Source organism: Belonocnema kinseyi, chromosome 2, assembly GCF_010883055.1.
Source record: "Belonocnema kinseyi isolate 2016_QV_RU_SX_M_011 chromosome 2, B_treatae_v1, whole genome shotgun sequence".
Lineage (NCBI taxonomy): Eukaryota > Metazoa > Arthropoda > Insecta > Hymenoptera > Cynipidae > Belonocnema > Belonocnema kinseyi.
Window position 1 is genome coordinate 139319274 of NC_046658.1, and position 23934 is coordinate 139343207.

Consider the following 23934-nt stretch of genomic DNA (forward strand, 5'->3'; position numbering starts at 1 on the left):
TAACAGAATTAATTTTCAACCCGAAAATATGAAGTTTCGACAAAAAAGTTAAATTTAAATAAAATAGTTAAATTTAAAGTCGTAAACATTATTTTTTACCCCCAAAAAGAAAAATGTCAACAGATTACATAAATTTTTAATCAATTAGTTAAATTTTCAAACAAAATGATTAAATTTTCTACCAAAAAGGAAGAATTTTCAATAAATTATATTAATTTTCCACGTAATATTTAAACTTTTATACTAAAGAGATGAACTTGCAAAGAAAAAAATAATTGTCATTTAAATTGTTGATTTTTAAAGACAAAGATGCGATTTTTTTATACAAAACAGTTGAATTTTCAACCCGAAAATATGAAGTTCTAATAGAAAAGTTAACTTTTAATTAAATAGTTAGAGTAATGATAGCTTGAAAAAATTAGTTTTTAATTTAAAAGAAATTTTCAACAAAATAGATCAATTTTTAGCCACGGAAGTTAATTTTCCACAAAAAAAAGAGTTTTCAACAAATTATATAAATTTTCAACAAGATAGTTGAGTTTTTAAACTAAAAAGATGAATTTCCAAATTAAGAAGATCCATTCTCAATAAAAAATGGAATAGTTGATATTGTAACAAAAAAGTTTTTAATCATAAATAAAAAACAATTCAATTTAACCAAAAAGAATAATTTTTAGAAAAGTACTTAAATCCTCAATTAAAACAGATTAATTTTCAACCAAAACAAAATTAGTTTTTACGCAATTTTTGGATTTTCTGCAAACTTGTTCAATTTTTAAGCAAAAAGAAAACATTTTTTAACAAAACAGTGGAGTTCTAAACAAAAAGAAAAAAAATTGAATTTTTTACCAAGTTATTGAATTTCTAAGCCACAAAGAAAAACTTTTTACAAAAAAGTTAAATTTTCAACCAGAAAATAATAAATTTCAATAAAAAAGTTTATTTTCAAACAAATAATTAAACTTTCTCGTGAAAAAATTAATTACTACCTCAAGAAAGGAAAATTTCAATAAAGCAGTTAGATTTTCAACCAAACAGATCAATTTTCATTAAAAAAATATAACAGTTGATAATTTACAAAAAAAAAGTTATTAAATGTAAATAAAAACAATTCAATTTGACTAAAAAGATGAAAAATTAGTTTTTAATTCCAGAAAGATTTTCACAACAAAATTATTAAATTTGCAACCAGATAGCTCAATTTTTAACCAGTTTAAAAAATTAGTTTTTATCCCTACAAAGCCTACAATAAATGAATTTTCAATAGAAAATTTAATAGTTGACATTTTAACAAGAAAAGTTTTTAAGTATAAATAAAAAATTCAATTAAACAAAAAAAGACAAATTTCCAATAAGGTACTTGAATTCTCAAATAAAATAGAATAATTTTCAGCCAACAAAATTCATTTTCTTCGATTTCGAAATTCGATTTAGAAAAACGACTTTTCAACAAAACAGTCGAATTTTCTACTAAATATTTGGATTTGTTACTAAATAGTTGATTTTCTACAAACATGAACTTTCTACTCAAAAATAGGATTTTTCAACAAAAAAATGGACTTTTTTAACAAAAAATACTAATTTTTAAGGAAATATTTAAACTTTAGTCTAAAAAGATAAATTTCTATCCAAAAATAAAATCAGTAAATTTTCATTTAAAAACATACATATACATAACATATAACACATACAAAACATACCACAAAATATTATTTAAATTAAAAATTGAAGAACATTAATATTCAAACCAAATAAAAAAATGAACTTTTATCATAATAGTTCAGTTTTCAAAGAAAAAAAATGCATTTTTAACAAGTAGCAGCTACATTTTACCAGCAAACTCGAATTTTCAACAAATTAAGATTATTAAGATGAATTTTTAAAGAAAAAATTAATTTTTAATCCGACTGTTGAATTTTGAAGATAAAAAAGACGAGTTTTTTTTATACAAAACAGGCAATCAAATCGTTAAATTTTAAGTTTAAAAGATTTTTTTTACACAAAGCAAAAAAAAATTCAACAAAATAAATAAATTTTCAACAAAATAGTTGAATTTTTAAACTGCAAAGATGATTTTTCAACTCAAAACTATGAAGTTTCAACAAAAAATGTAATTCTTAATCAGATAATGAAATTACAGGTTGAAAAAATTAGTTTTTAACTCGAAAAAAGTAATTTTCAACAAAATACATCAATTTTTAACAAAATAGTTTAATTTTCAATCAAGAAGATGAATTTTATTCTAAAATTATTAATCTTTAAATAAATAAATGAATTTTTAAGAAAGTACTTAAATTTTTAACATAAAAAGACTAATTTTCAACGAAATAGTTACATTTTTAGGTTAAAAATATAATTTTTAACCAAAAACGGAATCGATAAATTTTCATTGAAAAAAAAATAATTTTCAACTTAGAAAATAGAATTTTCTACAAAACAGTATATTTTTCCGCAAAAAACTTGAATTTTTCACAAAACAGTTATTATTAATTATTAAATTTTCAAACTTGCGCTTTCAGGTTTTTTATTACTGTGAACACTTTACTTCAAAATTATAAAACAAGTAGAATTTATCTCATTATATTCAATTTAAAAAGTTTTGTTTTAATAATTGTAATTTTTAAATAATAAATTATTTCAATAATTTTAAATAATTTTAATATTCGTTAACGAAAATTCACAATTGCTCCCTCCGAAAAATTTCTGGATCCGTCTTTGGTGAAACGAAAGGAAGAAATATTTCTTTAAAAGTGGAAAAAGTTATTGGAATATCGTTCCTTTTATTTAAAGAAAAATACTTTGTTGATAAACTATCTTCTTATGCAAACTCTGATTAAAAGATACCCTCTTTGAGGATGTATACTAGTTATCTCACGTTCAAAAATGAGCATTGTTAAAAAATGTTGATAAAATCCAGGAAATATTCATACTGTTAATTATAACAAATTTTAATAAATTGTAACTAATACTAAAAAAATTCAAGTGTACATTGTTTATTCAATAATAGTTATTTTTTATCTAATCCTAATATTGCAGAAATTATTTTATTCCGGCTTTTATTTTTTTAACATATCTGGTTAACTTTTTTGTAATATTCCAATTAGTAAATACTTAAATATAATTTATAATGTATTAAAAATAAATAATGTGTACAATAATTTTTTTCTAATAACTCTTCAATAATTAATCAATGCTCAATGGATAATATCAAAGAAATTAAAAACTATAACTTAATTTTTTGTTTGAAATCTTCAAAAAAACTTTTTAATATTTCAAACTTATTTGTATTTTTAATATTTTTAAACCTTCTTAATATCTTTTAAACTTACTTGATTTTTTTTAAATATTGTAATCTTGAAACATTGCAAAATTTTTCTTTAAAGCCTTTTATATTCTTCTTCAACATTTTCGGAAAGGATTTCATGTGTTTTGATATATTTTTCAATTGTATCGCGGAATTTATTTTTCAAAACAAACAGTCATATAAAGTTTTTCCATGAAATTTTTATTATATCCTTGAAACATTTCAATATTCTTAAAAAAAAATTTATTTTGTTTTCAAAATCTTCAAGAATTCACATTTTGTTTTACATTTATTTCATATCTTTTCAAATTTTAATTGATTTAAAAAAAAACAAAAGATCTTCTACGAAATAGTTGAATTTTCAACCAAATAGGTAAATTTTTTACTGAATTTATAAAATAATATTTTTATTTCAACCAAAAGTATTATAATTTGATATAAAAAAGAGTTGAATTAATTAAAAAATACGAATTTTCCACAAATTATTTGCATTTTTAATAAAACAATTGGATTTTCAATCCAAAAATATTAATTTTCAATAACAAAAAAGTTATTTTTAACCCAGTAATTAATTTTTTTATCAAAAAGATTAGTTTTCAACCCAGAACATTAATTTTGTACCAAAAAAAGAAGAATTTCTAAAGATATACATGATTTATCACCTAAAAAATATCTATTAAAAAAAAATGGAATAGTTAAATTTTCAGTTAAAGAAATTAACTTCTGAACAGAAAAAAAAGAAAATATAAATTTTGGAAAGAAAAAATAATTTTAAACCAACAAAAAATGAAATAGTTAAATTTTCAGTTAAAAGATTAATTATTAAACAGAAAAAAATTAATTTTCAATATATTCGTTAAAATTGCAACAAAAATGAATTTTTAACAAATTGCAGTTAAATTTTAACAGAAGTCGAATTTTCAATAGAATTATTTAAATTTGAATTCAAACAGTTTAAATTTAAATACGAAAATATAAATTTAGAAAAAAATCTGTTTTAAAAGGTCAAATTTTAACCAAGAACATGAATTTTCTACCAAAAAAAGAGACATTTTTAACAAAATACGCGATTTTCAACATTTTCCCATAATTCTTCGACAGAAAATAATTAATTTTCAATATAGTTGACACATTTTCAACAAAAATTTTTTTATCAAATTGCATTTCAATTTAACCAGAAAAAACTAATTTTCAACAAAATAGTTGAATCTTCAACCCTGGACATTAACTTTTAACCGAAAGGGATAAATTTCTTAAATCTTCGAACCTCTTTTAAACTAACTGGAATTATACTTCAAACAAATTTTAATCTTTCAAAATTAAGAAATTTCCTTAAAATTGTATAGCTTTTTTCGAAAATTTTAGAAATCTTTTGAATTTTCTCTAAAAATGTTTTTTTTTGAAATAGAAAGTCTTTTATAACTTTCCCAAGAATCTAAAGACATTTTTTATACTCGAAATCTTTCAAATTTCTTGAAAAAACTTTCGAAATATTCAAAATCTTACATTTTTTTAAAAAAATTTTAGAGACATTTTCAAATTTTAATGACTTTTTAATCTCTTTAAAACTTCTAAACTTTCGAAATATTTTTTTAAATGATTCGAATTTTTCCTCAAATTTTTAAGAAAGTCAGCATAATTACAAAAATTGCCTTTAAATCTTTTTTTTACAATTCTGGAAATCTTTTGAAATATTCTCTTAAAATTAATTTAAAAAAAAATCAATTAACCCCCCCCCCCCGGTTTATTCCCGGTTTTATGAAAAAATCGAATCATTTTAAAAGTTATTCAGTATTGAAAAAATTTGTAAGTAATTTAAATTTTGAAAAGATTTAAAAAGTAATAGTTTTTTGAAGATTTTGAATTAAAATTTCAAAGTTTTTTTTTAATTTAAAAGTTTTGAAGATAATAAAAAAATTGTCTAAAGACTCCTGAAAATATTTGATTGATTCTTTAATTTCTAAAATTAATTTAAATTGAATATTTAAGAAGCATTCAAAAGGATTTTCAAAACTTTCAAAAATAAATCCGAAAGATTTTAAGCCAATTTTAGGAATAATTCGATCCAAGAATCTTACGAAAATTATATCTATATAACCTTAGAAACAAATAAACCTGCAAAATAAATAGTAAAAAAAGAAATTTTTATTTTCTATCCAAATTTATTATTTTTTGGTTTAAACAGTTATATTCACCGAACCAAATTAAAAAATGGGGTTTAGTATTCTTCTGAAGCATTTAATGCTGAACGTAAATGCTTAACACTCCACTTATGGATGGTGGCCTTCCCGGGTTCAAATCCTGGCCGAGTCAGATTTTTCTCGTTTCTCCAAATATTAGACCAGTAAGCGACTATTAATTATTTAATTAAATTGATCAATTACGTCAAAAGAAACGATTTGTAATAAAATAAAAACCGTTTTTGCAATTATTGTTCTCTATCGCGGGAGAATTAATAATAATGAATGTATTGAATTTTCTTGTAAAGGCTCTTACAGCCATTCGAGTCTATTTCTACGAGTGTCTCTATTCCTTTTAAAACTCACGTCCCAAAGTCATGTACGTGACGAAACTTTGTTAATCCAAAAGGAATGATAACACGTAAACGATCTGCAGAGTACTATAGCTGGCATAACTGTATATAAATCATTCCTTCATCTGACTCAAATCTCTTAATGGGAATTTTCGTCCTTTGTTTTCTACAAAAAAGGCAATTCTGAATCAATCTCTTGAAATTTCGTATTTCAAGATAAATAATCAGGAATCTTGTTATGCGAATTGCGAAGCGAAGGCTAGAATTCAGTTCCTAATTCCAGGGCTCGCACTTACGTCAACCAATTTTGATCTTTTTTTATTTTTATAATTGTTCAGCATTAAATTCTTCTAAGCTCGATTTTTTTATTCTTTCTATGAACTTAATTGTATAAAATAACTAATTTCGGAGCCAAAAGTCAAGGCCCCTCACTTCTTTTGATTGCAATTCTTGAAAAAATATCTCCGAATTGTTTCATAAAAGGGCAGGTGGGCCGGGACAAGTGGTAGTAAAAAGTACCCTTTCGATCTGTATAGTAACTCAAAAAGGAAACCGCGTCCCCTGAATAGATGTGACAACAGTTACTATTATGATCAAAAGGTTACTGTTTTCTACCACTTGTCCTGCTGTGCCGCCCACTTTTATTTTAATTAAACAATTTCGAGATTTTTCTGCTCGATTTACCTAATATTGACGATTCTGAATAAATTTACGCATTAAACTTCATGGGGCAAGTGGGCGACACAGCGAGGCAATTGGTAGGAAGAAGTACCCTTTCGATGACAATAGTAACTCCAGAAGCAAGCTGACTCCCCTAAATAGATGTACTTTTTTTCTACCACTTGTCTTAATATATCGCCCACTTCTCCCATGAAATTTAACACGTCATTTTATTCAAAATCTTGAATATTAGGTAAATCGAGTTCAAAAATCTTTGAATTATTCAATAAAAAAGCAAATGGGCGGCACAGCGTGACAAGTGGTAGTAAAAAGTACCCTTTCGATGTCTATAGTAACTCCAGAAGCAAACCGACTCCTCTGAATAGATGTGACAACAGAGTTACTACTATGATCAAAAGGTTACTTTTTTCTACCACTTGTCCCACTGTGCCGCCCATTTGCTTTTTTATTGAATAATTCAAAGATTTTTCAACTCGATTTACCTAATATTCAAGATTTTGAATAAAATCACGTGTTAAATTTCATGGGGGAATTGGGCGATATATCAAGACAAGTGGTAGAAAAACAGTACATCTATTTAGGGGAGTCGGCTTGCTTCTGGAGTGACTATTGTCATCGAAAGGGTACTTCTTCCTACCAAGACACAGCGAGACAATTGGTAGAAAAAGGTACACTTCCGATGAAAATAGTAACTTTAGAAACAAGCTGGCTCCTCTAAATAGATGTAATTTTTTTCTACCACTTGTCTTGATGTTTCGCCTATTTTTTCCATGAAGTTTAACACATATTTTAACAAGTAGTTTTATCCATAATCGTCAATATTAGGTACATCAAGTTGAAACTCAACATTTATGTTCACAATTAACTATAAAATACAAATGAATCATTACATTTTAAATATCACCCCCATAAGTCTGATTTATGGTGCCTCCGAAAAAAAAACCCATGAGTAAAAAATTGGGTTTGGCGAGTCAATGACGCGAACTATAATTTTTAAAAAATATAAGTTGTTTCTAATCCATGAAATACTATTTTATACTGATAATTAAATGTTTACATAAAATGTTTAAACAATTTATAATTGTTTTTAACAATAGTCTCTTAGAAAAGGGTTAGAAAGTTCTGGTTTCTTTCGATTTTTTCAATTTTTAGAGTTTTGTGTCCCCGGGCAGAAACTGCTATATTTTGGGTGGGGTGTCTGTCCATCTGTCCGTCGTACTTTTTTCAAGGAGGGGAGGGGATTATAAGGAGAGTAGAGGAAGTAGATGTTTCAAAAACTTAATTAACCTTTTTTTAAAGAAAATAATTTTTTCTAATTATTTTTTGTAGAAATTATTAATGTATGTTATTTTCTTTGAGTTCAAGTGAATTAAAAATAATTGAGCTCTTTGAAAACCTTGTTTTTTCTTGTAGGCGCCCGGCGTCTACTTTGAATATTTTTTCAATTAGATCGATGCAACACTCAATTAAATTTTACAGATAGAATGATTTAAACAATTTATTATTAATTATAATAACATTCTCTTAGAAAAATGTTAGAAAGTTGAAGTTTTTTCTCAAATTGTCCACTTTTGTTCCACGTTTTTATTAGAGTGAGGTAATAATTAATTCAATTTCAGAAAAATAACTTTTTTCAAACAATTTGTTGACTGGAATCCATTTTAAAACAGGAAGGTTCCAAAATAATATTTGATGGTAATAAAATTCTCCCAGTCTCAAAATTGGCTTAGCCTACATTACCCAGATAGAAATCCTTTCTTTTATAAGCAGAAGCTTTTCAACAATTTCGGGAATAATAAAAAAGGTGGGATTTTCCAAAAAATATTTTTTTAATTTTTTCAAAATTTGCAGAAAAAAAAATAAGAAAGATTTTTTGGAAACCCTCGCCTTTTTTATTTTTACATATATTTTTTTTCAATTTATTATTAATTTATTTTAACTTTTTTATGTCTGTCTTTTTTATGCCCTTCTTTCTTGTGAAAGTAAAAATTAAAGAAAAATCGGAAAAAAATATAAGTCTGGGTTTTTTCAGATAAAAAACTTAATATATTTTTAGAAAAAACACCGTTAATTGATTCATTTTAAACCTTTTTGCAAGTTTTTTTCAGCAGATTTTAAAAGAAATAGTAAATAAATAAAATAAAAATTAAAACTATTTTCTCTTAAAGTAATGCTAGAAAAGGTACGTTTCAGACATATTCAGCTTTTCTTTTACTTTTTAGTTGTGAACAAATGATAAATAACAATATTAATTAATATATGCTTTATTTTAGAAAAATATATACTCAAAAAAGAAAGAGATTGTTTAGAAAATGATTCTCTCTATTGTTTATTTATTATTTTTTATAATTAAAAAGCCAAAGCAAAGTTAAAAATTTCTGAAAAAACGCAACTATCTTGCAATTGTCTAAGAAAATATAGTTATAAACAATAATACATTTTTCAAACAATTATTTTAATTATTATTATTGCATTAATCATTATCCCACTAAGTAAAAAGTTGACGAAGGTGGAAACTTTTTAACATTATTCAAAGAGAATATAATTATAAATAATAATATATTCTTTAAATAATTATGTTTATTACCTTGAATTAATTATTACATTCCTCTTAAGTAAAAAGTGGACAAAATGTAGAATAGTGTACTACCAACTGCAAATTTTTAGCATTATTCTAAGAAAATATTATTATTAATGATAATAATTTGTTTCAACAATTATTTCTGCTAAATTTATTATTGCCTCGCGCTAACTGAAAAGTTGAAAAATGAGGAAAAACCGCGACTTTTGAAGTCCCTATCGTAAGAGAAAATTGCTAAAAACAATAATAAATTGTTTAACAAATTTATATAAAATTTCCATTATCAATAGAAAGTAGTATTTTATATATTAGAAACAACTTGTATTTAAAAAAAGCAAAAAAATCACAATTATCGGCAAAAACAGCAGTGGGTTGTGGGACCTACATTTTAAAAGCGCTGTGCGGTCTAAGAGACCGCACGTCCACACGTACATACCAGTTTGCTACTTTTTGCTCAAATAAGGGTTGTTTGTGTATGATACTTTGCGTTTCGAATACCTTCAAATAAATTGAAAAAAATATATATAAAATTGTGACGTACCGTGGTTGTGCGGTCTGATGGACCGCATGAGTCAATTGACATTACTCACGAATTACACAAAGACTGAAATTACTAAGAACGGCAGCTTCGGGGAAAGCCACATATCAGAGTCATGGTGCGGTCCCAGAGACCGCACGGCCACACTTCAGGTTAAAATAAGAAAGAAAAAACCCGATAAAATTTCGTACGCTTGTTTTTATATTTGCTTCTTTCAAAAAGTAGTATCAGCTTTTGATAAGACTTATTGTCTAAAGTAAAAATTATCTTAAACTTTACTCGTTTTTCTTTTCTACCTCTTGCAGATCAGTGACATAAATACAAACCTTGTGATACTAATGTTGAAGTACGATAAGCTAGATAAGAATTATAATTTTCTCCAACGATCATACGATAAGTTCCAACTGAACATGAACACGAGGAACTTGAAGAAATTTTCGAAAAAGGATTTCAGTTCTCAAACAGTGCAGGTCGCTGAAAATCGTCCCAAGGATGATGCCGAGGGCGTAAATCTGAAATCTGACAATATTGAGAGAATTTTAAGCTCTGCCGATTATTTTAGAAATGAAACGGTGGATCCTGATGATAAGGAGGAGCGCATTTCCCAAAGTTTTAATAGCGAAAGTCAGAGGTTTAGAGGCAGAAAAGAGATTTCGAGATCTCGAAGGTCCATCGTGATGTTTGAAAAAAGAAACTTAACAGATGTGGCTGATTCGTGGCTCGAGGAGAGCGACGAGAATGACGATGATGACTGGGAGAGCAGCGAGTATAGAGCGGCTAGAGCGAGAAGAGATGATGGCAGAGGTAAAAAGGAGAAAAAGAAAAAAAACAAAAGGAGGCCCAAACGCAGTCGCAGGCGATTGGGTATACATTTGTCGTGTTTTATACTGCATATTTATCCACTCTCTACTCAAATCTTTAAAAGATTATTCGAAATTCGCAGTTCGGTTTAAAAAAACGAATTTTCAAGAAATTATTCGAAATAAGGGAGACCTCAAATAGGGAAAGCTCAAATATACCTAAAATAATTCGGATTTGAATTTATTTACAGATGTAGTGTCCTAATTGTTAATTAAATTAAATTATATACATTTTTATTTTTAATTCATTATTATTTAATGTAGGTTACACGATCCACTGTAGGATTGACTCCCCTGAAGCATTGAAGGCCTAAAAATATTTTACTAATAAAAAAGACAAAATTCGATTTTTTTCAGTCAAAGTATTACATTTTTAACAAAATGGATGAATTTTTAAACAATTAGTTGAATTTTCAAGTAGAAAGGATCAAATTTTGCACCATAAATGAAATAGTTGAATTTTCAGATTAAACAAAATTAGTTTTCAGCTTAAAAGATAAACTTTCAACTAAATAAAAATAAAATAGTTACTTTTTTAGGTGAAAAAATTTAATAATTTCAACCAATGAAATCAATGTCAATGTCAATCAACTAAAATAATGAATACACAACGAAAAAAGGAATATCATTTTCAACCAAGAGTTGAATTTTCAACTCAAAAAATTTTTCTTTTAATTCGAACATAAATTAAAGTTAAATTTTCTGTTGAAAAAATTAAGTTTCAACCGAAACATACGTTTTTTAAACAAAATATATGAATTTTTAATTGAAAATTGGAATTTTCAACTAAAAACATCAATTACAAACAAAAAATGAAATAGTTACTTTTTTAGGTAAAAAAAAATCATTTTCAACAAAATTGTTCAATTTTTACCCAATGAAATGAATGTTCAACTAAAATAATGAATATTCAACGAAAAAAGAAATCTAATTTTCAATTAAATAATTGAATTTTCGACTTAACATTTTTTTTAATTGTTCGACTTGAAGTAAAAGTTAAATTTTCTGATCAAAAAATTAATTTTAAACAAAACATACGATTTTGAAACAAAATATATGAATTTTTAATTGAAAACGTGGATTTTCAACTAAAAATATAAATTATGAAAAAAAAATGAAATAGTTACTTTTTTAGGTAAAAAAATCAATAATTTTTAACCAATGAAATCAATGTTCAACTAAAATAATGAATATTCAACGAAAAGAGGAATATAATTTTCCAACAAATAGTTGAATTTTCAAATGAAAAATTTTTTTTTTAATTGTTCGACCAAAAATTAAAGTTAAATTTTCTGTTAAAAAAATTAATTTTTAACCAAAACATACGATTTTTAAACAAAATATATGAATTTTTAATTCAATACTTGAGTTTTTAACTAAAAAACATAAATTTGAAAGAAAGATGAAATAGTTACTTTTTTAGTTAAAAAAAAATAATTTTCAACAAAACTGTTTAATTTTCAAGCAAAGAAACCAATGTTTCACCTAAATAATAAACATTTAAGAAAAATCCAACTAAAAAACATCAATTTTAAGGAAAAATGAAAAAGTTACTTTTTTAGGTAAAAAAAAAAATTTTTTAATCAATGAAATCAATGTTCAACTAAAATAATGAATATTCAACGAAAAGAGGAATATAATTTTCCAACAAATAGTTGAATTTTCCAATGAAATTTTTTTTTTTTAATTGTTCGACCAAAAATTAAAGTTAAATTTTTAGTTAAAAAAAAAAAAATTTCCAACAAAATTGTTCAATTTTCAACGAATGAAATTTATTTTCCACAAAACTCTTCCATTTTCAACCAAAGAAAACAATTTTTAACTAAAGTAATGAATATTCAACGAAAATAGAAATAATTTTAAGTCAAATAGTTCAAACTTTTACCAAAAAGATGAATTTTTAAACAAGAAGATTAATTTTATAACCGAAAAAAAAAGAATTCATCCTGAAATTATGAATTTTTAACAAAAAAGGTGATTTTCAACTAAATAGTTAAATTTCCAATCAAATAGATGAATTTTCCACCAAGAATTTCAGTTTTCTGACAAAAAAAAAATACATTTTTAACAAAAAAGATACATTTGCAACAAAGTAAATGAATTTTCAACTAAAATGGTGAATCTTTAACAGAAACTAAAAAAATATTAATCTTCAACAAAAAGTTCAATTGTTAAATTTTCAGTTCAAATATTAATTTTCAGCAAAATGGTTCAATTTTTAACGAAAGAAAATTTTTTTAACACTGAAATAATGAATATTTCACCAAAAAAATAAACGGCTAGTTGGACACTTATAAAAAAAATGAATTTTCAAGCAAGAAAATTAATTCATTCCCAAAAAAGACGAATTTTCAACAAAATAGATTATTTTTCAAACAAAACGATGCTTTAACTAAATACATGAATTTTCATCTGAAAAAAAATGTTCCCGAACATTAAAGTTAAATTTTCAGTTTAAAAAATTAGTCAAGAAAGAAAAGAAAATGAACGAAAAGCATGAATTTTTAAAACCGAAAAGACCATTTTTTTGCAAAAAGTTCAATTCTACGAACTAAAATTCTAAATTTTCGATAAAAAATGTTAATTTCCAACCAAGTAGTTAAATTTGTAAGACAAATTTGTTGAAACAAATTTGCAACAGATAGTTGAATTTTCGACTACAAAATGTCAATTTTTAATAAAAAATTAAATAGTTGAATTTTCAGTTTAAAAAAAATTGACTGAAAGAGATGAATCTTGAAACAAAAAAATTAATTTACGAAGAAGTAGTTCAACCAAGTAGTGGATTTTTTAATAAAATAAAAAAAAAATAATTCATCGGAAAATTTAATAGTTGACATTCAAAGAAAAAAATATTTTAAATCCACACCAAAACAGTTTAATTTAACGGAAACAGAAAAAAAATTAATAAAAGCGTCATTTTTTTTATTGGAACATTTTATAATTTGTATCAATATTGAATTATTTTGTTAAAAATTCAACTTATTTTTTTTAAATGGTCTTTTCAACTTGAAGTTTCATTAAAATGTTGAGTTTTTTATTTTAAAAAAATAATAAAATTCTCATCGAAAAATGTAAGTTTCAAGTTAAAAATACGAGTTTTCTACAGAAGAGTTTGAATTTACAACCAAAAAATAGCAACAAAGTTAATTTTGAACCAAATGGTTGAAAATTTTCTACCAAATAGTAGAATTTTCAACAAAATTTTCGAATTTTCAGATAATTATAATATTTTCAGCCAAATAATATAATTGTTAACAACAAAAGACGAATTATCAAAGAGAAATAAATATGGCGCCTAGAAAAATTTGAATACGCAACACTTAGCAAAATAATGCCTGTTTTTCTGAAAAAGAATTCTTCATTCGATTTCTAGTAGCTTAAGAAAAACGCACGCGACCGGGAATCAGAAGTTCTGCAGTTCGTTTCCCGGCGAAGTTAAATTTTTTTTCACGGAAAAAATTTAATTTTAAAATTATATTTTAAATTTTCATTCCGAAAACTAATTGCATCAAGTTACATAATTAATGGATGACCCCGCAAGAGAAATTGTGAACTGCGTAGTTTGAATAATCACTTTAGAATAAATTAATCCTCTTCGCAGAGTAAAAAATAAAGTTTAAAATTTTTCAGGACCTTTGATAGCAACTTTTGTTGGGGCTCAACCCGAACAACACGTGACTGACTCAGGTAGTTAGTATATGTCGTCAGTTCTTACACTATTTGCAGTAAGCGCAAAACTTTTTTTTAACAAAAACACTGAATATCTTAATGCAGTTTACATCGGACCCTGGGTGAAAAGTTCCAGAAACGAATCGCGCTACAATTTCAATAAATTTCATCTAGTCGAGGATAAGAAGTCTATAGAAGTTACCACTAATGGCCTTTACATGATCTCAACACAGGTAATTCACATTTTTTTTCAACTTAACTCACCCAATACCCGATTATTTTCGCCGAAAAAGGGGAAAAAATATTTTAGTAGTATAGCTGGACGCGTTCTAGAGAAACGCATTACCATCAGTCGGCAAATGACCGGTATCTGTTTTACCCACCGTGGTTCTTCAGAAACTACCCAGCTATACTACTAGTTATCCTAGTTTGTTAATATGACAGACCTTATTGTTTATAAACACATGTTTCGTTCACTTTTTTTTATATATATTCTAATTCCAAGCCTCGGACTCATTTTAGAGAATAAAAATAGTGTAAATAGTGTCAGAAATTTTGAAAAAAAATTGACAAAATAGTGTCAGAAAAGGTTTTATGTATTAAAAATTAACTTTAATTTTTATTTATGATGTTATTATTTAGTCTATATAAATTCCTATTTATTTATCGCAGGCTTTACTTTTTTTTCATTTAAATGCGATTTGAATTAATACAGTACGATTGGAAAATTAAAACTATTTTGGGTGACAAATTAATTATTTTGGTAGAAGAGTCTACTATTAATTTTTTTGTTTACAAATAATTTTTTTCTATTTAAAAAATTTTATTATTTGATTCAATGTTAAATTTTTTGGTTGAAAATTCATACTTCTTCGTTAAAAATTCATCTCTTTCTGCATAAATTTAATATTTTTCAGTTAAAAATGTAACAATCTTGTAGAGAATTTGATTAATTAATTAGTTCTGGAGAAACACGGTCGATAAAACCGATGCCGAACACTTACCTGCATTACCATCAGTCGGTAAATGACCGGTGTCTGCCTTACCGACTGTGGTTCTTCAGAAACTACCCAGCTATACTACTAGCTATCGTTTTGGTTTGAAAATTCATCTCTTTCTGTAGAAATTTCATGCTTTTCAGTTAAATGTGTAACAATTTGTTAGAAAATTTAACTATTTAATTAAAAATGTATGTATTTTGTTGAAACTATATATTTTTTAATTAGAAATACAACTGCGGTTAAAAGCATAATAATTTTAGTTAGAAATTCGCTTTGTCAAGAAATGGTCTTTTTGACTTGAAAATTCCACTATTTGGTACAAAATTAAACGGGTTCGAAAAAAATGCTTTTCTTTAATTATTGAATATTAATTTTTTTCAATAATATTTAGATTAAAATCACATCGATTTTCCAAAATGTTCGTTGGAAAATTTATATAATTGGTTGGAAATTTATCTTTCCTGTTAGAAAATTAATATTTTTAGCAGAAAATAAATCTTTTTGGTAGAAAATTTAACTATTTGTTTAAAAATGAATTCCACTATTTGTTACAAAATTAAACGGTTTTGAAAAAATGCCTTTTTTATTATTGAAAATTAATTTTTTTCAATAAAATTTAGATTAACATTACATTGATTTTTCAAACTGTTTGGTAGAAATTTTATATAATTGGTTAAAAAATCGTCTTTTCTGTTAGAATTTTTTTTTTGTAGAAAATGAATATTTCTTTAAAAATTTATTATTTTATTGAAAAATTGGCTTCTTTGGTATGAAATTAAACTATCTGTTTCAAAATTTATTTAGTTAAAAATTCGGTTTTTTTTTTAAATTAATCTTCTTGGTTGAAAATAAAATTTGAAAGAAAATTTCTCTTCTTGGTTTACAAATTCAATTATTTGGCAAAAAATCCGACTATTTGGTAAAAAATTAAACTATTTGAAGAAAATTCGTATTTTTTGTATTGAAAATAAATTCTTCTCAATAAAATTTGGAAGAAATTCACATCCATTGTTCAAACTTTTTGATGGAAAATATATCATTTGTTAAACATTTTTTGTTAGATAATTAATGTTCTTGGTAGAAAATTCTAATATTTGTTTAAAAATTTATTTATTTATTTTGTAGAAATTTCCTCTTTTCTGGTAGGAAATTAATCTTCTTAGTACAAAATTTAAATACTTGTTTAAAAATGTATTTAGCTTCTTAAAAAATTAATTTTCTTGGTTGAAAATTTAACTATTTGTTTAAAAATTCTTCTTTTTTCTGCTAGTAAACCAATTTTTTTTGGTTAAAAATTAGTCTATTTATAAAGATTCAACTATTCTGTTGAAAATTCATCTTTCTAAGTTGAAAGTGAAACTACTAAAAAATGTATTTATTTAACTGTAAACTGATCAATTTTGTTTAAAACAGTTTAATTTTAAAACCGTGTCTAAATTTTTTGTTCGAAATATTGATAATCTACATTTTTTTCAACAATTTTTGCAATCTTTACAAATTTTAAATTATTTTTCAATCCTTTCAAATTCATTTTAAATCAAATAACTGAAGTTCCAAACAAGTGAATAAATTTCCTATAAAAAAGATGAATTTTGAAAAAAAAAATTAATTTTCTACTAAAAAAGACCAATTTTAAATAAAACTGTAGAATCTTGAAACCAAAAAGACAAACTATCTACAAAACAGTTGTTTTTCAACCCCAAAATATCATTTTTCAAACAACAGAAACAAGTGTTATTAAAAAAAGAAGTGACATTTTCATAAAATAGTTAATTTTTTAACTAAATAGTTTAATTTATTTAACATAGACTATTAATTTCGAACAAAAAAAATTTAGTATTTAACCAAATAATTTAATTTTTTGATAAATTTTTCGATTTTAAAACCCAGAAAGACGAATTTTCTACGATTTTAATTAAAAATATCCATTTAAAAAAAAATGGCATAGTTACATTTTTAAGTAAGAAAATTTATTTTCAACCGACCAACTAATTTTCAACAAAATAATTAAATTTTCAACCACCGAGATGAATTTTTAAGCAAATAAATAAGAAAGAAATTAATTTTTAACAAAACAGCTAAAAATTCAACTCAAAAGTTCATTTTTAATCAAAAAGATTAATTTTCCGAAAATAAAATAGTTTAAATTTTTATTTAAGGAGATGAATCTTCATCACAAAAGATAAATTTGGGAACAAAATTGTTGAATTTTGCAGCCAAAAGAGTAATTGTTTATAAAAATGTGAATTTTCAACCCCAAAAATATTATTTTGCAACGGAAAAAGTAATTTTCTACCAAATTTTTGAATAATAATAAAACTGTTCGACCAAAAATGAAAGATTTGAATTTTCAGTTGGAAAAATTAATTAAAAAAAAAAAATTTTCAATTTTTAACCAAAGGAATAAATTTTTAATCAAGAAGATTAATTTACTACAAAAAAGGCGAATTCTCAACAAAATAAATTATTTTTGAACCAAAAACGACGGCTTTTGAACAAAATTCATGAATTTTCATTTAAAAAAATTTTCACCCAAAAATGGAATAGTTAAATTTTCAGTTTAAAAAATTCGTCGAGAAAAAAAATTGAATGAAATATTGAATTTTTGTCCAAAAAAGACGATTTTTTTCAAATAGGTCATTTTTTTAAATCTGAAATTATAGATTTTCAATAAAAAAGTTCATTTTCAACCAAATAGTTAAATTTTCAATCACACAGATGAATTTTTTACCAAGAAGTTGGATTTTCTGGTAAAAAAGAGTACTTTCAACTAAAATTATAAATATTCAGCAACAATAAATGTATTTTTAACTAAATAGTTTAATTTAAATTTTTTTTAATAAATCCTAAAGCAAAAAGGAAGAATTCATAACGGAAAATTGTCTTTTTGGTTTGAAAACTCAAAAAATTTAGTATAAAATTCAACTGATTTGAAGAATATTATTTTTTTTATTGAAAAATAATTTTTTTCATTAAAATTTTGATTACATCACATCGAGTGTTTAAACTTTTTAGTTAAAATTTTTATATAATATCTTGAAAATATGCATTTTTTTATTAGAAATTTGATCTTTTTCGTAGAAAATTAATCTTCTATGTATAGAAAATTCAATTATTTGTTTGAAAATGTATTTATTTTATCGAGAATTTGTTTTTTTTCGGTTAGAAAATTAAACTAGTTTAAAGAAAATTCACTCAGTATTAAAATAAATAATTCATATGTAAATTTTTTTTCGAAATCTTGAAAAATCTAGATTTTTATTCGATTTTTTATCAATCTTTTTAAATTATTTTCAAACCAAATAACTAAATTTTTCACTAAATATATAATTTTTCTACAAAAAGACAAATCTTCGACGCAAAGAAAATAAACAATGAATTTTTGACAACCAAGTTCAACTTTCAACTAAGTAGTTGAATTTTTAATAAAATAGACGATTTTTTACAAACAAAATAGTTGCATTTTCAACCTATTAACAGAATTTCTAACCAAACGAATTCTCTAACAACAAATATAATACAATTTTCAATCAAAGATAGTTGAAATTTCTTATTTTGTTTAAAAATTGAAAAATATTTTTTTTAACTTAACAGTTCTTAAATCGGAAGTAAAATTATTTTTATTTTCAATAGTTTAGTAATCCTTGGAAAGCTTTAAAACTTTATTTCCAAATCTTTAGAAATCTAGAAGTGGTTTAAAATTTTTGAAGATTAAAAATAATTTTTGAAATTTGTTTCGGAACTCTTAGAATTATTTTTAAATGAATTGAATTTTTTCTACAACTTTTAGAGTAATTTTAAGAGATATTTGGAAGTTTAAAAAATATTCGAATTAAATTAAAAACTTAAAATGATTTCAAATAGATCGAAATTTTTGTGCAAATACTCACAGTCGAGTTTAAAACAAAATGTAGATTTTTGCAGTTTTCAAACAAAAAACTTACAAGTTTTTTCAGAATTGTGAAAGACTTCACAAAAATAAAAACATTTTCTTAAGATTCTTAGGAAAATTGAAAATGATTTTTCAGTTTGAAGAAATTTTTAAGACATTTCAACAAGTACAAAAAAAGGACCGGGGAGATTTTAACGATTTTTAAGAAAAAATTGTAGGAAAAATTCGATTAATTTTAAAACATATTTAGAAGTTCTGAATCAAATTTTTTCTACAAATAATAATTGTTAAATTGTTATTTATACGTTAAAATTTAACAATTTCACTCTCAAATTAAATAGTTTTTAAATATAACAATTAAAATCATAACGCTAAAACTAAATTTTTAATAATAATTTTTTTGTCAATATTATTTTTTAAGTTTTAAATTTAAGAAAATCCTTTAATACCAAATATATTATTATGGAGTTATTTTTAAGTTGAAAATAGTTGATAAAGTTTCAAATTATTTTAATGAATCAGAATTTTAAATGAAAACCGTTTAATTTTTAACATTAATATCTGGAAATTTATCATTTTTAACTGATTTAATATCCTTTTTTCAAATCAATTATTACTCACTTTTTAATAGTTAAAGTATAGATCCATTCAAAAATTTATTTTATTTATTCATTACATAAAAATGTTTTTTATCCCAAATTTTCAACTTCAAACGCTTTTCATTTTAAATTGTTCATATCTTTAAGAAAGAATTTTAAAATTCTTTAAATTAAAAATGTAAGCTTAAAAATAAAAATGGAAAATTTTTTATGTAAAATATTTGTGAGTTACGCATTTTAAACTGAATGATATAATAATTCAGGGTGGCTGCTGGACCGAGAAATCAGGAAATGACAGTTAATTTTTTTTTACCGGGAATTTTACAAATTTGTGGAAGAAAAATCTGAACACGTTCGATTTCAGAAGTTTTTAAATAATTAGTTGAATTTTTATGTTTTTTTAATTATGCTTTTATTTAGCTTACAATGCGTAATTCAAAATTAAAAGCGTTTGAAGTTGAAAATTTGGGATAAAAAACATTTTTATATAATGAATAAATAAAAAATAAAATAAATTTTTTAATGGATCTATACTTTACGTAATAAAAAGTGAACAAAAACGATTTGACAAAAAGATTTTAAGTCAGTTCAAAATTTAAGAATTTTCAGATATTTTTTATAAACTATTTTTAACTTAAAAATAACTTTATAATAATATATTCTTCATTAAAGGATTTTATTAAATTTAAAAGATTGTTTCAGACTAAAATATTAAAGTTTTAACCCATTCAATTTGAAACTTTTCATTAAAAACAAAGATTAATTTTTGAATATTTAGCAATATTTGAATTTTTATTTAAGACAAGTAAATTGAAACCAAATATTTAAAAATAAAGAATCCTTAACTGAATTGTTTGACATAGAATCCTTAAAATTTCGAAAAATGCTATTTATTAATTAATATAAACAATAATTAAATTAAATACAATTTTTTTATAAAATTTATGTTCTTAAATTTTTTAATAATTACAATATATTACTGAATCTTTAATAATTTTTTATATTTAAGTGTTAAAGCACTAAAATTTTTGAAATTTAAAGAAATAAAAATATTTTTATGAAATAGAAGAAAATCTTGTTTCTATTATTAGATTATGAATCTAAAATTTTTATAAAATTATTTTTAATAATTTTAATTTAACAAAAACCATTAACCCTCAAAGTTAAAATTATAAATTATTTTAATATTTTCACATTAAATTTGAATCTTTTCGAAACTTCTGCATATCACTTAAAATTACTCAAATTTCGCCTACAAATAATAAATGTTCAATTGTTATTTATACATCCAAATTGTAAAGAAGTTCTCTAAAATTTGTAGGATTTTCTAGAAATTGTAAACAAAATTCAATTAATTTTGACCGATATTTAGAAGTTATGAAAAAATTTCCAAAATAATTTTAAATTTAAAACAAGTTTAAAACAACTTCTAAATTTTTAAGATTTTGACATCAAATTTTGAAGCTTTCCAAGAATGTTTAAACTATTTAAAAAGAAAATTAATTTTTTTTTATTTAAAAATTCATTATTTTTGTTAAAGATATAGCAACTAGGTATTAAAGTTGAACTGCTTTCTTAAAAATTAAAAAAAAAGTTTCCCTCTTAAAAATTTGTATGAAAATTTGCTTTTTTCGACAGAAAATTAATTTTTTTTAATTAAACAATTTTTTTCGGTTAAAAATTCTTGAATTCTATTAAAAATTTGCTTTTTTCGATAGAAAATTAACTTCTGTTTTTTAAAAATTCATTTTTTGGTTGCAAATTGTTGATTTTTGTTAAAAATTCTACTTTTTCGACAGAAAATTACTTTTTTTCGGTTAAAAATTCTTCAATTCTGTTAAAAATTTGCTTTCTTCAAAAGAAAATTAATTTTTGTTTTTTAAAATTCATTTTTCGGTTGAGAATTCTTGAATTTTCTTAAAGATTCGACTTTTTCGACAGAAAATTAATTTTTTTGTTTTGAGAATTCTTGAATTTGGTTACAAATTCGTTTTTTCCGATAGAAAATTAATTTTTTTATTTAAAAATTTACTTTTCGGTTGACAATTCTTGAATTTTGTGGAAAATTTGTTTTTTAAAAATTCATTTTTTTATCGAGAAATGTTAAATTTTGTTACAAATTCGTTTTTTCCTATTCAAAATTAATTTTTTTTATTAAAAAATCTATTTTTCGGTTGAAAATTCTTGAATTTTGTTGAAAATTTGCTTTTTTGATTGAAAATTAATTTTTGTTTTTTAAAAATTCATTTTTTTGTTGAGAATTATTGAATTTTGTTAGAAATTTGATTTTTTGGTTGAGAATTCTTAAATTTCGTTAGAAATTCGTTTTTGTATAGAAAATTAATTTTTTTATTTACAAATTCATTTTTCGGTTGGGAATTCTTGAATTTCGTTAAAAATCTGCTTTTTTCGATAGAAAATTGATTTTATTTAAAAAGTAATTTTTTGGTTGAGAATTGTTGAATTTGGTTAAAAATGCGTTTTGTTTATAGAAAATTAATTTTTTTATTTGAAAATTCATTATTCGGATGAGAATTCTTGAATTTTGTTAAAAATTCTACTTTTTTGACAGAAAATTAATTTTTTATTTAAAAATCAATTTTTTATTTGAGAATTGTTGAATTTGGTTAAAAATGAGTTTCGTTTATAGAAAATTAATTTTTTTATTTGAAAATTCATTGTTCGGATGAGAATTGTTGAATTTGGTTAAAAATGAGTTTTGTTTATAGAAAATTAATTTTTTTTATTCAAAAAAATTCATTGTTGGGTTGAGAATTCCTGAATTTTGTTTAAAATTCTACTTTTTTGACAGAAAATTAATTTTTTTATTTAAAAATCAATTTTTTATTTGAGAATTGTTGAATTTGGTTAAAAATGAGTTTTGTTTTTAGAAAATTAATTTTTTTATTTGAAAATTCATTGTTCGGATGAGAATTGTTGAATTTGGTTGAAAATGTGTTTTGTTTATAGAAAATTAGTTTTTTTATTTAAAAATTCATTGTTGGGTTGAGAATTCTTGAAGTTTGTTTAAAATTCTACTTTTTTGACAGAAAATTATTTTTTTTTAATTTAAAAATCAATTTTTTAGTTGAGAATTGTTGAATTTTGATATATAATTTACAAATAAACATTTGTAGAAAAAAATTTGAGTAATTTTAAGAGATATTTAGGAGTTTTAAAAATATTAAAAATTATCATACAAATTTCAGATATCATTTCATGTTTTACATTAAGTTTTAATCTTTTCAAAACTTCTACACATCTCTTAAAATTTACTCAAATTTCGCCTAAAAATAATGAATGTTCAATTGTTATTTATACATTCAAATTGCAAAGAAATTCTCTAAAATGTTTAGGATTTTCTGAAAATTGTCAGAAAAAATCCAATTAATTTTGACAGATATTTAGAAGTTCTGAAAAAATGTCCAAAATAATTTTAAATTTAAAACAAATTTAAAACAACTTCTAGATTTCTCAAGATTTTGAAATAAAATTTTTGAAGCTTTCCAAGGATGTTTAAACTATTTAAAAAGAAAATAATAGAATTTCTAATTTAAGAAGTTTTCAGTTAAATTTTTTTCAATCTTTCAATATTTAATGTTTCTATCTTAAAATTATATAATTTTGAACATTTTTAAGTGCATTGATTGATTTTTTAATTTAGAGAATTGAAATTAATAACGTGGATTTATGTTTTTTTTTCATATTGAAAAATGTTAGTACCTTCCATTTTATACGCCTAAATTATTGAGCATTTGAATACAAAATTTTTAAAATAAAAACTTTTAAATTTCAATTTTAGAAGTTCAAAATTTAACAGTTCAACTTTGAGTGCTTTCATTTAAATTTATTTCGTCGATTAAAACGGCCCCCTCTAATTGAAAAGGATAACAATTCAACTAATTATTTTTAAAAACAGTTGAAATCAAACTTTTAAAGATTTTTCTTCTAAAAATTTGTAAAATTCTTTAACCAATAAGCATTTTCTTTTCATTTTCAAAATTTTTAATTTTGAAATCCAAGGATCGAGAAATCATTTTTCAGGTGGAAAGGGCGGCCTATTGAATTTCAAAGAGAAAAAATTGGAAAACGAATCGTCTTGGTTTGTCGATTCAATCCCTAACCATTTTTGTTTACGATTTTTTAAAATAAAATAAAAAATTGAAAAAAGGGTCAGAACTTTTGATTCTAGACTGAATTTATAAAATTCTTTTTTATAATTCATTTTTATTCATCATGGAGTTCATATTTTGTTTATCAATAAGATTTTTTA

General features: G+C 23.2%; 1 protein-coding gene across 5 annotated transcripts in view; it reads left to right on the forward strand.

Annotated features, from left to right (window-relative positions):
- Window positions 1–23934, forward strand: part of LOC117167481 — a 36249-nt gene that overhangs the window by 7306 nt on the left and 5009 nt on the right. For 2 of the 5 annotated variants that reach the window (XM_033352454.1, XM_033352455.1), the window contains exons 3-5: window positions 9943–10501; window positions 14131–14190; window positions 14275–14402. In XM_033352454.1, coding sequence (XP_033208345.1) covers window positions 9943–10501; window positions 14131–14190; window positions 14275–14402 — 747 coding nt within the window. The remainder of the gene's footprint in view (window positions 1–9942; window positions 10502–14130; window positions 14191–14274; window positions 14403–23934) is intronic. The other 3 variants (XM_033352456.1, XM_033352457.1, XM_033352458.1) reach the window with 3 other exon arrangements.